At 39.2% G+C, this 17,213-nt stretch overlaps 1 protein-coding gene across 2 annotated transcripts; it reads right to left on the bottom strand.

Moving 5' to 3' along the window:
- Positions 1-943: 943 nt before the first annotated feature.
- LOC119906676 (sodium-dependent neutral amino acid transporter B(0)AT1-like) lies at positions 944-9,357 on the bottom strand. 2 transcript variants are annotated; one of them, XM_038723973.1, is made up of 12 exons: positions 8,820-9,357; positions 7,354-7,494; positions 7,085-7,222; positions 5,196-5,377; positions 3,075-3,185; positions 2,883-2,995; positions 2,645-2,773; positions 2,289-2,445; positions 1,994-2,198; positions 1,711-1,870; positions 1,356-1,518; positions 944-1,169 (listed from the first exon to the last, which is right to left on the bottom strand). In XM_038723973.1, exons 1-12 carry the CDS (start codon positions 9,016-9,018, stop codon positions 1,026-1,028), a joined length of 1,842 nt encoding a protein of 613 aa, XP_038579901.1. In that variant the 5' UTR covers positions 9,019-9,357; the 3' UTR covers positions 944-1,025. The 2 variants fall into 2 exon arrangements, with proteins under 2 accessions (XP_038579901.1, XP_038579902.1); XM_038723974.1 differs by lacking the exons at positions 944-1,169; positions 1,356-1,518 and having other exon boundaries at positions 1,716-1,823.
- Between the last annotated feature and the right edge of the window lie 7,856 nt (positions 9,358-17,213).

Genomic DNA, 17,213 nt, shown 5'->3' with positions numbered 1-17,213 from the left:
GCAAGTTAAGCTACAACAATGTGGCAAAAGTAGCTTAGTTACATCAAAGCTACTTTTAGTTTTTAAATATTTTATAGTCAGGTTATATATATATATATATACACACAAACACACACACACACACACACACACACACACACACACACACACACACACACACACAGTAAAGGCCTGGTTTATATTGAACTATTTATAGTTCATTAATTTATAGAATTTATAATTCCACAATAACAATAGAAGAAAGACTAAAACGCTGCTCCAAACAGTCTGTGTGTGGGAGATAAATCAGACACACAGAAACTTTCCTACTTACTGCCATATAATTGCAGGTAAATGTATTTCCTCATGCAAAGGAAAACCATTGTTGTTTGTATAAAGTAAGATAACTATCACATTATTAATTAATTATATGTTTTTTATTGTTTATATATGTGAATTTGTGCTCTGGTAACATTGCAACCTAAAATTCATGGCAATGGGCGAGAAAGACAGAGAGAGAGAGAGATCTCATCTCATGGAAACAAGTTTCTGCCACTACATAGTTTCCTCCTCACTAGAGGACGAGCTGTCCAGGCTGAACCCTGATCCTTCTCACAAGAGGTGTTACAATAACTATCACAATAGAAAGTGAACTCAATCGCGCGTCTTAATTCCCCTGCAGCAAAGTCGCAGACATCAGCCCAAGGAACGGTAACTTGATGTGCCGGCTGCACTTACAGGTCCGTGTGTGGCGGTGGCGTCACTCACTGATCCTTCAGAAATACTTGGGGAAATGTAGCATGTGTGGAAGCTACACGCTACTCGGCCAATAAAAGAGCTTCCTTACTGAAAAGCTATTTGATTCAGAAAATAGTGACACTACTGCCCAACACTGAGCATATAGTATAGTATTTTGAAGGAGCAGAAAATAATTTGCACAAAACATGAGAATTAAACACCAGGATTGTGCTTTAAGAAAAAAAACTTGCATTTTATTGTATTCTGAAATGTACAGTTTAAGAACTTTGGACATTTTTTTCTCTGGATTAATTTTTTTTCTTGCAGCAAACAAAGACCAGCCTACATAATGCATACATAGGCACGGCCAGACTGGGGACTCCCGCCAAAAGAAAGACGATCACGTTGATCCATGAGGGGTACAGTACTGATGCCAGAGAGGGGAACTTCACCTGCAAACCGCAAAACACTATGATTAGCACATTTGCGATGCAACTGTGGTTAACACGTTCCTTGAAAATTTTTGGCATGCAATATCATTTGGGCATTTTGTAATGAGGGAACATTAGCGCAAAAGGCAACATGAAGTAGGGATATTTAGGAAGATATGTTAGCTAATGCAGAGCTTGTGTGCTTACAGAGTTGGGATCCCAGACTAAATAGGTGAGCTCTTTTTGGGCCTGTGTCACAAGGTAGAAAACTAAAATAACCAGAACTATTAGAGGACTGATGAATCTCCATGAAACCTGCCAGAAGATGGAGGGTTTGCGTCCGATCATGAACTCCAAGTCCTCATTGAACCTGCAACACAAGATGACCTTAATTACTTTAGAAAAGTCATGTGGTCATCCCTGTTACACAGTTCCACATAATCAATCACAGGCACAGCAGGATATTACTTATACTGTATGGTAATTGTGCAGCAAATATTAAGATGTAAAGCAAACACAGAAGGACAATTTGTTGCTAAAAGTAGTTTGAATAAGCACTAACCTGTCTATGCCGTAGATGTAAACAACAGCTATCATCTCAAAGAATCCAATGGTCAGAAGCGGAACAGATCCAGCAAAGTTATCAAAGAGATTTACCCAATAAATCCCTGAATGCTGCGCAAACAGGAGGGAGATAATGAAGGCGACAACACATGTTACTCCTGAAACACATATGCACAAAAACAAGCTTATGTTAAAACAGAAACCAGAGATGACACTAATGTTGCAATGAGAGACAAAAGGCCGAGGAATTGTTTGAGTTGTTTTTTTAAAAAACAAGTTACCAGTCAGGGCTTCATGGGGCCAGTTTTTAGGGAATACTTTCAGGTCTTTCAGTGGGACCACCACTCCCTCAATGTTGCCAAATAAGGTTGAGAGTCCCAAGCAGACAAGCATGATGAAGAAGAGGACAGACCAGGCTGGAGAACCAGGCATCTTGGCGATGGCTTCTGTAAATACAATGAAAGCCAGACCCGTTCCCTCCACTCCCTGCACAAACACGTTAGTGACAATGCAGATAAGAGTAAAAAAAAACAATAATAACTAGTAAAGCTAATAGATATTGATCAGTATAGTTACCTCACTGAGGTGTTTCTGCATGTCACAGGTTTCAATGTCCAATCCAAGAACAATATCAGGAAAAGAGCTGTTGAGGTGATTAAATGCTGCCTCATAGTTGCTTGTAGTGATGCTGACTTCAGGAAGGTCAAATGCATTTAATAATTTCATGATGTTTCTAGGGGCAAAATATTAATTTGGTCACACACCAAAATATATTGTATGGACACTAAACCAAGTTTATGCAATTATCCTGTGGGGAACATGAATGACTGTCCCAAATCTGACATCTAGAACAACGGAAGAGTTTGAGTTACAGATGGAGAGTCAGCCTTTTTGTGTTAGTTTATCATGATTGAAAAAGTAACTGTACTCACACGCTGTTGCAGTTGTCATATTGCTCTGTGGCCCTGAAGCCAATGATGGAGTAGGTGACTGTGGCAGCATAGACTGAGGTGAAGCCAGTTACGGCCGACAGGATCACGGCGTCTTGCATGCAGTTGTTGCTTGGGAAAAGAAATAAGCAACAGAATCAACGCACACGTTGACTTTGGGTCTGAGAATGACTACTCTCTTTTTGTCCAAGTGAGCAAAATGAGGCTAAATGTTTCTTACTGAACAGGGTTGTAGCTTGAGAAGGAGATGAGCCCCCCCCACCCCAAACCAAAGGAATAAAAGACCTGGGCACCTGCATCCAGCCAAGTTGTTGGTTTAATCAACTCGTCCACCTGCAAGAGGGAGGCATACATTGTTTTGTGGCTTTGCGCTTTGAGAAATAGCTTTTTTTAATCAAGATTTGAAACATACGTCTGGTGTGAATAGGAACTTTATTCCGCTCAGGGCCCCTTTAAGAGTCAGTCCTCGGATCAGGAAGATGGCCAGCACTATATAGGGTAGGATGGCTGTGACGTATACTGCCTGAGGTCATGATGAGGAAAAATAGATATAAATAACAATGGACATTAGATTTTATTTTTTTTTAGTAATATTTTCATAATTGACCATTTGCTAAACCCCTTCCAAAAACATAAATTGTCCAATCATGCGCTGTTCTATTCTACTGGGTTAGCAGAAGGTTACACTCCAGATACCCACCCAAACTCATTATCAAAGATAGCTTTACGTTCATTAAACACATCCTAGTCCTTACCCCCCAAAAACGTTACTCTTGTGATGTTAAAAGTTAAACATGGTGTTTGAAAATATGATATATGATGAAAATAGGATGTGAAATATGAACATGTGTGTAAGCTAAGCAGCTAAACAGGCTAGCTACAAGCTCTACACAGCAATACCAGTCTGTTTCTTTATGTCTTGTACATGGATCATAAATTGGTGAGGATGCTAACTTTTTGCCTGGGACATGTTGCTTTACCTCAGTCTTTCTGCATATTACGCAAAGTGCATATTTAGGACCCATTTACAGGTTTCTTGTTTTAGAACAACGTCTTGAACAACTTTTAACTGTGGAAGAAAAAACCTTCAACTGGGCTAGATGTATTGAGGTCCTGCTTCAACAAACACTCACACTCAACACACACTCAAATAGAGTTCAATACAATATAGATTTACTGAGTTTCTCTTATATTTTCAAAATATGCTCCTCCTGACTTGTTGTTTGGGATTATTTCTATTGGTCCATAATCAATTCCCAATGCTATTATGCTTTTACCCACTTGATGGCGCCATTATACAAGGAAACTTCTTGCTGGAGACACAAAAACATGATTACTTCAAAGGCTTCATTTGGAGCATTCACTGTCCTTGGACAGGATAAGATAAGGCTGATTTTGAGAAGATAAACTCTTTGCTCGCTCGCAGTAACATTTTCTTTATTTCACTAGGTTTCTTTAGGACTGGAGGTCCGAGCAAATAGATACAGCTCTTGGTAAAGGTGTTTTCTCTGTATTTTAATAGGAGTTTATCACCAAAGTTCCCGGGCTCTGTACAGTGAAATGACCTTAGTTCTATGCCTTTCTTCATGTGCTGCTCTTTGATCATAAATGTGTTGCTTTTATGGAGTAAAATGTACATACATCATGATGCAATGCAATAAATGAGCACACTGTGACCTTTGGTAAAACACATCTAGGATATAAAATAGATCACAAGTAAATATTTTCCAGCATTTTGCTAGCATTTTGACTGACAAAATCAATGGTCTCTGGAGACCTGCTTTTATCCACCAATAGCCACCAACTGTTTTGAGATAGCCTTTGAATTTCAAGTAGGATAGTAAATCTACCCCAGGTAGGTTTGTAAATGTACTTCCAGAGGTGGACAGTATTTAAATGAAATGTTTATCAAATACATATTTGATTACGTTTGAGTATTTTCTAAATTGTATTTAATGGGGCAGAACAAAAGAAGATGTCATTTGTAACAAAATACTTTTAAGAGATTGTATTTGTGCATGAAATACTTAAAATACATTATGTAATATGTATGTAATGTCAATTTATTCTCAACTAAGACATTTTTAATTTGACTAAATGCAGGTAAATCTGAACTGATTGACAGAAACCGTCCAGCATGCACCCATGAATTCCTGACCCCCCAGCTCCACGATACCCCGATTGGCCACTTCAGATCTATGATGTGGGAACTTAGCAGAGCTCATCTTTCCAATGTTGGGCAGTTAGGATCAGACCCCATATTGGGGCTCCTAAATGCCTAAAATGTAATAATAAAACTAAAAATAAAACTTTGCATAGAACCTATAAATTAATGTTTATATTTGAATTAAACACATTTTCTCACACCAGCATTTTGTATTTTTTGATTAATAATTTGTAATTTGTAACCAGATACTTTTTAATGTTTTTGTGCCCATCTCTGTGTCCTTAATTAGAATGGAAAGTTTGACATATAGCAACAGTAACTAAGGTAGGCTTATCGAATGGTCAGTCAGCTGAATGCTCAACAAACCTTGCCTGAAGTGCTGATGCCCCTTATGCAGCACATAGCGATAACTGTCCAGGCAGCCAACAGGCAGGCTACCATGGGCCAGTGGATTCCCCCAGACTCAGCTATTGAGGCCGAACTATTCAGAGTCACTCGGTAAAAGTAGTAATCCACAGTGGAGCTCCTTTGACACTCTGGTACAAACCCTGAAAGGGCAAGAAATATGTATAAACAAAGATTCAGGTGGGATGCTTTGGTGTGCATGTGCTGGTCATATAATTAGAATATCATCAAAAAGTTGATTTATTTCAGTAATTCCATTCAAAAACTGAAACTTGGATATTATATTCATTCATCACACACAGACTGATATATATTTTAAATGTTTATTTCATTTAATTGTGATGATATAAAACTGACAACTAATGAAAACCCCAAATTCAGTATCTCCGAAAATTTGAATATTACTTAAGACCAATACAAAAAAAGGATTTTTAGAAATGTTGGCCAACTGAAAAGTATGAACATGAAAAGTATGAGCATGTACAGCACTCAATACTTAGTTGGGGCTCCTTTTGCCTGAATTACTGCAGCAATGCGGCGTGGCATGGAGTCGATCAGTCTGTGGCACTGCTCAGGTGTTATGAGAGCCCAGGTTGCTCTGATAGTGGCCTTCAGCTCTTCTGCATTGTTGGGTTTGGCGTATCGCATCTTCCTCTTCACAATACCCCATAGATTTTCTATAGGGTTAAGGTCAGGCGAGTTTGCTGGCCAATTAAGAACAGGGATACCATGGTCCTTAAACCAGGTACTGGTAGCTTTGGTACTGTGTGCAGGTGCCAAGTCCTGTTGGAAAATTAAATCTGCATCTCCATAAAGTTGGTCAGCAGCAGGAAGCATGAAGTGCTCTAAAACTTCCTGGTACACGGCTACGTTGACCTTGGACCTCAGGAAACACAGTGGACCAACACCAGCAGATGACATGGGACCCCAAACCATCACTGACTGTGGAAACTTTACCCTGGACTTCAAGCAACGTGGATTCTGTGCCTCTCCTCTTTTCCTCCAGACTCTGGGACCTTGATTTCCAAAGGAAATGCAAAATTTATTTTCATCAGAGAACATAACTTTGGACCACTCAGCAGCAGTCCAGTCCTTTTTGTCTTTAGCCCAGGCGAGACGCTTCTGACGCTGTGTCTTTTTCAAGAGTGGCTTGACACAAGGAATGCGACAGCTGAAACCCATGTCTTGCATACGTCTGTACGTGGTGGTTCTTGAAGCACTGACTCCAGCTGCAGTCCACTCTTTGTGAATCTCCCCCACATTTTTGAATGGGTTTTGTTTCACAATCCTCTCCAGGGTGCGGTTCCCTATTGCTTGTACACTTTTTTCTGCCACATCTTTTCCTTCCCTTTGCCTCTCTATTAATCTGCTTGGACACAGAGCTCTGTGAACAGCCAGCCTCTTTAGCAATGATCTTTTGTGTCTTGCCCTCCTTGTGCAAGGTGTCAATGGTCGTCTTTTGGACAGCTGTCAAGTCAGCAGTCTTCCCCATGATTGTGCAGCCTACAGAACTAGACTGAGAGACCATTTAAAGGCCTTTGCAGGTGTTTTGAGTTAATTAGCTGATTAGAGTGCGGGACCAGGTGTCTTCAATATTGAACCTTTTCACAATATTCTAATTTTCTGAGATACTGATTTTGGGGTTTACATTAGTTGTCAGTTATAATCATCAAAATTAAAAGGAATGAACACTTGAAATATATTAGTCTGTGTGGAATGAATGTATACATTATACAAGTTTCACTTTTTGAATGGAATTACTGAAATATATCAACTTTTTGATATTCTAATTATATGACCAGCACCTGTATATGTGTGGTCTGAAAATGAGTGTACATATGTGCAAATACCTGTCCCATTGTCATTGAGAGGACACTGGGTCCAGGGCAGTGGGTCTTGAAAGGAATTGAAGAGATACCACATGATCCAGGCTATTAAGGTGTTGTAGTACAGTCCAACCAAAAAGGACACGAGCATGGAGGCAATGCCTGAGGAACAGCATCATTATCTGTGACATCACATTTACAGGAAGCCAGATACTGGCTGATAACGTATGTGTTGCTGTTGCAGTGCCAGTTTTTTTTCTTTTGCTTTGTTCCACAGCCTTTTTTTAACTTACCAACACCAGTCAGATAAGGGCTGATGGCCCTCCACACTCCCACACTGCCTTTCCTGAGACGCTGGCCAATGGCAAACTCCAGCAGCAGGAGAGGCATTCCTTCCAGCACCAGCAGGATCAGGTAGGGAATCAAAAAGGCACCTGGAAAATGCACAGGACAAAGAGAGGCATTCTCATCTCCTTGGGTGCAAAGTAAGTTTTGACTATAAAGACAACACAGGTTTCCTCTTTTCTTTGGGGTTGTAGTATAATTGCAGTGCTTTTCAGCAATGCTAGTGACATGGCCCACCACGTTTGTCCAGAATTAAATATTTCAACAACAATCTGAGGGGTTGCCATCACATTTTGAACAAACATGCATGCATCACAGATGATAAATCCTGAAAAATGTGGTGACCCCCCTTGACATCTCAACTTCCATCATCATCAGGTTTAAATTTTAGTTTGTCCAGTAATTTAGTTAATGACCAACTACCCGTAAAACTTCTGCGGCTATATTTTGGGTGTTGTGCTTATTGTTAAAATTGCTAATCTAAGATGTTGAACATGGTAAACATTATACCTGCTAATTATCAGCATATTAGTATAGTTAGTTCATCAGGCCAGATTAAGTAAGAGTTGACTTGAAGAGGCATTGAATTGATTAAATAGAGGACTGTGACTCATTTCACTATTCAGCTCTCTCGATTTCAGGGTTTTATGCTGGTGTAAGTAGATTTGCGTCGTAGACGACAGCACGACATGGGCTGTAAGGATGTCGGCAGGGTTGAAATACAGCAAGTACTGCACATAAAAGGTCTATTAAAAAACCTTGCTGATCACAGTAATTAAGAGCAAATAGGTTAGGTATTAACTACGGTCAACACTTAAAGGTTATTACAGGTGTCATTAACAGATCATGCAATCCATCTGTATTGTTACATTACTGTGACTGATGTATGGGGTTGAGCTGAAGGTAATAAGTCACAGAAATACAAACGATTATATTTTCAAAATTTACATGCCTTTGAATCTGTCCCATCCATAATGTATCAATCAGCCGCATTACAAAAGAATAACAATTGCCCACTTCACACAGACACATGTGGAAAAGCACACACATAATGTATGTATGAATGTATAGCATTCAGTTTCAACTTAACCTGAGGGTCTCTGAATGTAGCTTGTATGTCATGCCAAAAGTTAATTATTTCTTTAAGACGTCTTAGTCTTGAGAATCATTAATATAACTTGATGGTGATTTATCGCCCCTCACTTGTAGCTGTGAATGAGTCATATATTTAACTTTACTTTTAGCCTTAGGTACAAAGGACCAGTGATTTTATTTAAAGTAAAAAGGTAAATAAAAATTCCCAAAAGATCACAATAAATTTACTCCGGGGTACCTCAAGCACACTTAAATCTTTTAAACACTTTTTTGACAACAAAACCACTGATGTCCATTTATCCTTTTTGTCTTAGCTTACCTCCTCCATGACTTTGACACAAGTAAGGGAATCGCCACACGTTACCAAGCCCAATGCAGAAGCCTACACAGGTCAGGATGTACTGGGCTTTGTTGTCCCACTTGGGCCTGTCACCAGCCTCCTCCTTTGCCATCCTCTCCAGATCCTCATGGTTAGGGATCCGGCGGTCCAGTCCGGGGTTAGGAAATACAAGTCTCATGACGACCACGTGTATACCAATGAATTCCTACATAAGAGCACTCATGGACGTTGAAGTTTATGATCTCTTACTGCAAGCTAGAGATTAGTCAGTACACACTCTGTACTTTTGTCTTTATATAGCCATTCAGTCATTCAATGTAATAATTAAACATCAAATGTAAAAAATTTCATGACCAAGCCTATTAAAATCATTTGAAGACTTTTTCACACGAAGTTCAAGATGCCTGATCCAGTCAAAGCTGGTCAATCTGGTCTAGGCATAACCAGTGATTTTCACAGTCATTTAAAGTAGCCTACTAAATATTACTGAATTGTACTTTAACAGTGTGAACACAGTAGACAGTGTCTCCTATTCGTGCCCTGGTGGGCAGTAGGCCACTATGGCCCCCCCTGGCACCTCAGTATGCCTCCAAATTCGGGCAGTTTTCGGTTCGCCTGAAATACATCGGCAACGGAGATCCCCCCTACACGCGAGTATGTTGTTGAGTTTTTCTGTTTGAGTCTGTCTGGATTAACGTTACTGACGTGTACTCATTTATAGCCTTACCCAACAAAAGAGACTTTGAGCTGTGCTTTTTCCCACTGTAAAAAATGTTTGTAGAATTTGGGGTAAAAAACTGTCAAATAGCAACAGTAAAAGACCATAAAATTCAAAATAGTATTTTACCGTAGTATATACAGTGAATAACCCTAAATCAAGAAACAGTACATTACTGTAATTGTCACTGTCATAATATGTCGAAAAAACACACGTTTTTATTGTTAAAATATAATATTTTGGTAAAATTAATGGGGAAATACCGTAATGCCATAAGCAAGTAATAACCTTAAAATAAACGGTATCATTCTGTCTAAATTACAGATTTAGCTGATGTGTACAAATGTAAATAGCAACAGAAAAAGACCATAAAATTCAAAATGGTGTTTCACCGTAGTAGATACAGTGAATTACCCTAAATCAAGTAACAGTACATTACTGTAATTGTCACTGTCAGAATACGTTGAAAAAACACACGTTTTTATTGATAAAATATAATATTTTGGTAAAATTAATGGGAAAATACCGTAAAGCCATAAGCAAGTAATAACCTTAAAATAAACGGTATCATTCTGTATAAATTACAGCTTTAGCTGATGTGTACAAATGTAAATAGCAACAGTAAAAGACCGTAAAATTCAAAATGGTGTTTCACCGTAGTAGATACAGTGAATTACCCTAAATCAAGAAACAGTACATTACTGTAATTGTCACTGTCGTAATACGTTGAAAAAACACACGTTTTTATTGTTAAAATATAATATTTTGGTAAAATTAATGGGGAAATACCGTAATGCCATAAGCAAGTAATAACCTTAAAATAAACGGTATCATTCTGTCTAAATTACAGATTTAGCTGATGTGTACAAATGTAAATAGCAACAGTAAAAGACCATAAAATTCAAAATGGTATTTCACCGTAGTAGATACAGTGAATAACCCTAAATCAAGAAACAGTACATTACTGTAATTGTCACTGTCATAATACGTTGAAAAAACACACGTTTTTATTGTTAAAATATAATATTTTGGTAAAATTAATGTTAGAATACCGTAAATAAATGTATCATTCTGTCAAAATTACAGATTTAACTGATGTGTACATTTAAATTTACAGTATGAAACCTTTCAGCATTCGGCAAACACATACCGTCATTCCTATGGAAATAAGATGTTAAAAATATGGAATAGGTGTTTATTATTATTATGTTTATTAAATGTTGATTTTAAGGTAAAACATATTATGTTAAAATAGCTGTAGAAATTATGTTAAACACATGACTTTTGGGTTTGTGGTCTTTCTAATTTTGTATTTTTAAAGGTATAGAGTTTTACGACAAACTGCGACTTTCTTGGCTTAAAATATCTTTTATTTGTCGCCCCCCATTTTTCTTCAGCACTGAGCTGTCTAAAGAGCATAAGATTTACAGTCAGAAGAAGAGAAGAACGATGTCTTCTAGCAAGTTGCCAGAGCGGGCGGTGACATGGGCTTCGTCCTCCCGGGGGACCTCCATCCCCGATGTGGGGTGCCTCAGACTGGGGCACACAGACCGATCACGCTGCCCAATCTGTGCCCTTCTTTCCCCTGAAGAGAGGCAGCGCTGGGAGGATAATTTTGCCTCTCTTGCTACCCAGGACAAGGAGGTGTGGTGGTCCACCCACACTCTCTAGGACGAAGCCCTCGACCTGCTGACCTCCTGAAGAGTGGGAGTGTGATGACTCCACTTCTTCCCTTCACGGGTCTCCAAGTTGCTCCCCGCTTCCCCCAATCCAACCTCGAGTGAAACTGGCCTCGACGTTGCTATGTTGTCACGACGAGCCAGGTCATCGTTGAGCTAACAGGATGCCAACATCAGGCTAACGTCGAGCTAACAGGAAGCTAACGTGTAGCTGACAAGCCGTATGCCCCTGGATCAGCCGACCAGGCAAACCCCCGTGTTTCGACGTTGCTCCACATTAGCTGCGGCTAACGTCACTAAGCAACCAGATTACTTGCTGCTGGCCGACCCTCATCGCTCAGAGCTAACAACTGGTAAGCGATGGTTCGGGACTGTGTTGTAATCTTGCTCCTTGTGTGGAAGTTGTTGAACAAACGCTGTCTGTGCCTGTCTCAGTCGACTCAGCCACACAAGCTAACATTCCCCACACTGTGTGAGCCAGCTGCCGTTAGCCAGGTGGCTACTTTGCAGCTTGAGCTCAAGCAACAAGCAGTACACTCTTTGTTCACAGTCAGAGGTCCCCTCACACGCCCCTCCTCACAGAAACTGTGAATGAGCCCACGAGAGCCTACAGTTCGTGTGGACAGAAAACATACACACCTTGTACACATTGGTGGTTGTGCGCATGCGGGTTGCAGGGGACTGGATGGCTCATTATGTGGCTCTGGGCCAGTGGGTCTGTGCTTGGTGGTACCGTATGGGCCAGTGCGCCGTTGACTCATTCCTTCTTCGCCTCTAATGCAAGAGGGCGAAGCCTATACAAAATAGAACGGTAATACTGTAACTCCAGATTCTATGAGTAGGCTATAGGTGCAGCCCTCTAAGTTGAAGGCCTCACTGGACCTTGGTTACAGTACAGAACTACCATTTTCCATTGACTGTAGGCCTATATAAAATTTGGTTGGCGAGTTGTGGTTAATAAGGTGCGCAAGGTAATAAAACTGTTTTCCCCCCATGCTATAATTGTTTCATCATTTTCAAAATTGATTAAAACAACATAAAAAACACCAAAGGCTTACATGTGGCTCACCAAAATAATGAAAATATACACAGTTATGAAAATGTGCACATTATAATTAATAATAGTTACTATGCTATTTGAAGAAAAAAAAACTATATATATTTTGCACCTGGTGAGCGCTCCCCACAACAACTCATAATATTGTATGCTTATTTTAAAATGAATGTTAATGAGCTGAGAAAGGCAGAGAGAGAGAGAATGAACACAACTTTTACTGTTTTATTTGCTTATTTAATGAAATGTATGAAATTAATTCTTCTGAAATTTATATGTAGCTTTGTCAATATTGCAGTCATACATTTTGCAAATAAAGCTGAAATTTAATTGAATTGAATTGAGTTTGTAGGGGAGAGAGAGACGTTAATGTTAAGGAACTGATTTAAAAAAGGCAGAGAGAGAGAGAGAGAGAGAGAGAGGGAGACGTTAGCAGTTAGCGCCATTTCTACGCGTCCAGCATTCATTGCGCTTGTGGGATTAACGTTACTTTTTGAATGAATAACGTCTGACTGTGGATCCTGGAGAGGAAGAATTCCGTCGTGAGGTGAGCACATTTTTAAAGTTTAAAAGCTTTCTTGAAAGTTTGTTTGGTTTTGTATTTATGTGATAATGTTACCTTATGTTAATGTTGGCTAACTTTAGGTCAGGTTAGAGTAAACCTGACCGTGGGCTGTTTCTACAACGGTTTAATTCAAGGTGTCCATTCTGCAGTTTTGTGTTGCACTTGCAAAAACGATGTTTACTCATTTGTAAAGTTAAGTTAACGTTAAGTTAGCTAACGTTAGTTATTTAATGGTAACACCCCGGAGGAAATATCCAGTTGTAACGTAATTTTTGTGGCAAGTCAATTAAAAATGGTTATGTGCTTTTCTGTAAACTGTAAAGGTAAACGTTATGTGAACGGCAGTGTCAATATAACGATATAAAGATAACGTTAACTTAAACGTTCACATGGGGGAGCATATTAAGTTACCACCCACATGTCACAGACACAGATCTTGCAGACAGCGGTATAAGTGACTGAATTTATAATCTGCTTCTCAGTCATTATCTATTCCAACTCAATCAGATGACTTTGGCCCTCAAGTTTATGAAGCCGGTAAGTTAGAGACAGGCGTAAGTATAGGAATGTGATGTGGATATGTCTGATAATTTCAGTGAGCTTGTTCTTAACTGCTTATAAATGACCTTATCAGATGAGGACATCGCGAAGGTTTGGGAGTCTGTCAAGGGATTTTATCGGTTTTCTGCATGTCTTCAGGCACAATGAGGACAGCATACTCAAGAAACAGTAGAAAGAGCATAGAATGAGGAGCAAAGGGCCCATACTGGAATCTAACCTTGGCTGCTGCAGCACATATTCTACCAGGTGAGCCACATGGGTAGCCCAGCTCCTGTCTTCTTTCCATATTCTTTCTTTCAGGTCAGAAAGTCACATAAACAAAAAATATATAAATAATTAACAAAGAAACAGAAAGAAAAAACTTACTAAAAACAAAATATTAGCGTTTCGTTGTTTTTGGTCTTTTCAATAGAAGATCACTACATAATAAATATTTTATTCTCAGTGATTTTTATTATCTAACAGAATATACTGTAGATGTTTTTTTCCTTTTGGAGACTTGCCACAAACCAACACATTACTGATGTTGGTTTCATTACTCCTGATGTTGCTTTCTCCACCCACTTTCCTGAGTATCCTGAGGTCCACAGGCTGTGATGGGGCATTGCAGCTATTTATAAAAACCACCGGGGTTCTGTATTTTTTACTGCTAGTTTTTTTTTGTAGATTTCAACAGTTTGTTGTTGTGGTTCCTCTAACTACATAGCCAAACACTAAAATAATTTAATCTTCTCCTCAGCATGATGCAGCTGGAGAATGCAACTTTGCACAAATACGGGATGGCCAGCACTGAGATTTGTCGTAAGCTTTATCAGAACGCAGCTTCAGTGAGTAAATATAGTTTATATGCTTCTGAACTGGTACTGCCCTAAAATGTTTGTTTGTTAAATACTTAAATGTTCGCATCAATAATTGTGTCCTTTATTTATCTTCTACCCTGTCATTGTGATTTGGATGTGTCAAATTTCCATCTTATTTCAGACAAAACATAGGCCCCTATGACTGACAATGACTGAATGTGTTCTTTCTGATCAACATCTGAGCTCGGAACATCACATTACTAACATTGTCTTATTTTTAGCAGTTGTACTGAATATGGGTTTGAAAATGAATATTACCACACACTTTCACTGCATTGTGTTTCTAGGAGGCCTTTAGTGATCTTTGTATTTAAGAAACCTAATACACACAGTCCAGATTGTATTACGCTGGACGCAGCCGCCAGGAGACCCAATACTCGTTGAAAGTGTTTTATAGTGATGGCGTGGCCTAACTTCACCCCTTTCACGGCAGCCAATATGGTGTCGACACGTGCCGGAGACAATTGTGCCCGCATCTTTGTGGAATCCTACCCCTAGGAATGTAGTCCGTTGTGTGGGCGCCAGCACACTCTTCTTTGCGTTGAGCTGGAGGGGAGAAAAGACTTCCCTACCCCGGTCTTCAGGACCTCTTCCCTGAGCTCCGTCGGGACTGGATGACGGTCCTCAAGGTGGATAGAGCACAGACTAAGTAAAGCAGTATGAACACAAAGTGTAAAGTGTTTTGGTTGTTTGATAGGTTACATCATTAATAAGCTGGCATACAGCGCACCTGCCGCCGTGATAACAGATCACAGGTGGAAGAATACAGAAAAAAGAGGAGTTCTATGTCTTTTGGGCAAGTTTTAAAACATACTGCTAATGGAGAAAGTGATATTTCATTGAATTTACTCAAAAAAATCTATTTTGGGAAAGTACTGTTATTAGGGCATGAAATGACCTATAACAAGATATGAGATTTTATTCATATTGCACAGCCCTAATTCCTAATCATGTTTACTTAATCATTGTAAAGTTTTACATGTAATCTCTAGTAGGGCTGAACAATTTTGGAAAGTAATCTAATTGCAATTGTTTTTTTTTAACAAGATTGCGGTTTAATATGCGATTCATTTTTAAACACTGTACCTCCTGTATTATTCAAAACGGACAAGCAGTAACATCTTTCTGTATCCCAGTAAGCAAACAAAAAATACTTAGTTTGAGGTTCAGTTCAAAAGTTGGCCAACGAAAATAAAACTAAGTGACGGCCCTCATGTTTAATAGACAAGCTCAGTAATTCACTAAAGTTTCTGTAGTGTCAGCTTCTGTCAAGGTTAAGGCCACTGTACAAAAACAAGTCAAGGTACAGGTTAACGTGTGAAGTTGATGCTTCGTCTGCAGACTGATTTAGTCTTGGGTGTCATGTGACCAGAGTGTAATTGCAGCCTCAATTAGAAAATCTCGTTTTATCACATCGGGATAATATTGCAAATGCAATTAATCGTTCAGCCCTAATCTCTGTTTAGGTGCTGGTTAGCTCACCTGGTGGAGCATGTGCACTATGTACAAGGCTGAAGTCAGCAAAGGGCAGCAGCCTGGGTTCAGTTTCAGCCAGCTTCCCTTTGCTGCAGTCATCCTCTTTCTCTCACATTTCCAGTCTCTCGTTAGCTGGTCTGTGAAATAAAGGCTTTTTTAAAAAGTAGGAATGTATTGATGTGAATCAGAACTTGTTGATTTCTGTATTCAAGCGAATGTGATATTAAATTTGTATGTGAACTTCAGTTGCAGAAAAGAAAACAACATATTGATATGTATTGCATATATCATCATTTGCAGATCTTTTTGTTTTTGGTTGGCTGGTTACTGGTTTGATTGCTTGAATGGAAGAAAATTTTAAAGTTAAATGCATTCATTTGGTGCAAAATTAAGAGGTTATCTATGAAGAACTTTGCATTCTTGTAAACACTGTTGTGCTCTAGTAAACTATTTGATCCTAAACACATTGCAGAGCTATAAATGGTGATGAAACAGCAACAAAAGTCAACAAATTGTATTTAATGTTTTTCCAGCAACCCTAAAAAAAAATCAGAAAATAGAATAAGTAATTTCCCTAACATTTTATTGTTTTTTTTTTGTTTTGTTTTTTTACTTTTATGGACACATGTAATATGTTTTATGCTTTGTGTGAATATGATCCAATTAATCTTATTTCCATACTGTATAGACACCTTATTTTGTAAAACGGACGTTGTCACATGTGTATCCACGCGCTAAATTCATCAAGCCGACCCAATTTGATATGTAGCCTGCAGAGAGCTGTTATCCGTAGTTCAAGTACACAAAATGACAAATTAACATGTAATGACTTGTAGGTTAACGCTCCGTTGCTGAAGCACTTCAGTGTTAGTTGATGTTGGACAAAACTGCGACACAGTGTCTGTTCAGCTTGCGCCACTATCCCACGTTTTCCTCTAGTTTTGTTTGTTTCTGTAAAACATGCCCTCTGCCCGCTCTAATTAGTGAGTAGGACTGTAACAAGAGGCACATGGCGCTAGTGATTGGCGAGCAGGTCTTTCATACAAGGATGACAATGGAATGAATTTGTAACTGCATGACTGTTTAAAACGGGTCAGATGTTCTCTGTAATTATACATTTTAATCGCCGTCTTCACGATAAGCTAATCGCGTTCCTTCAAAACGCAATTTCGATTAGAAAACAATGAATTGTTCAGCCCTAGTTCTCATATCGCGTAACATGAAGACTGCACAGCCTCTCTTCAGGTCAGTATCTCCAACATACTGCAATGATAGGATAAAATCGCTAACACTGCCTGTCAGCTCGCACTGGTTCGTTTTAGTGGTTTTCCATAAAGGCTTGAATACGTGTGCACTCCACACGGGTGCAGCTAGCTTAATTGCCTTCTCACTAACGAGTGACAGAAAGAGACCATTAAAACAGACCGTTAATGTTACCGTCACCGACAGATGCCAGTGTG

The sequence above is a fragment of the Micropterus salmoides genome, unplaced genomic scaffold, assembly GCF_014851395.1.
Source record: "Micropterus salmoides isolate LMB-PRFRI ecotype aquatic unplaced genomic scaffold, ASM1485139v1 Ms_hic_scaffold_17, whole genome shotgun sequence".
NCBI classification, from domain to species: Eukaryota; Metazoa; Chordata; class Actinopteri; order Centrarchiformes; family Centrarchidae; genus Micropterus; species Micropterus salmoides.
This window is presented reverse-complemented; position numbering and strand designations above follow the sequence as displayed.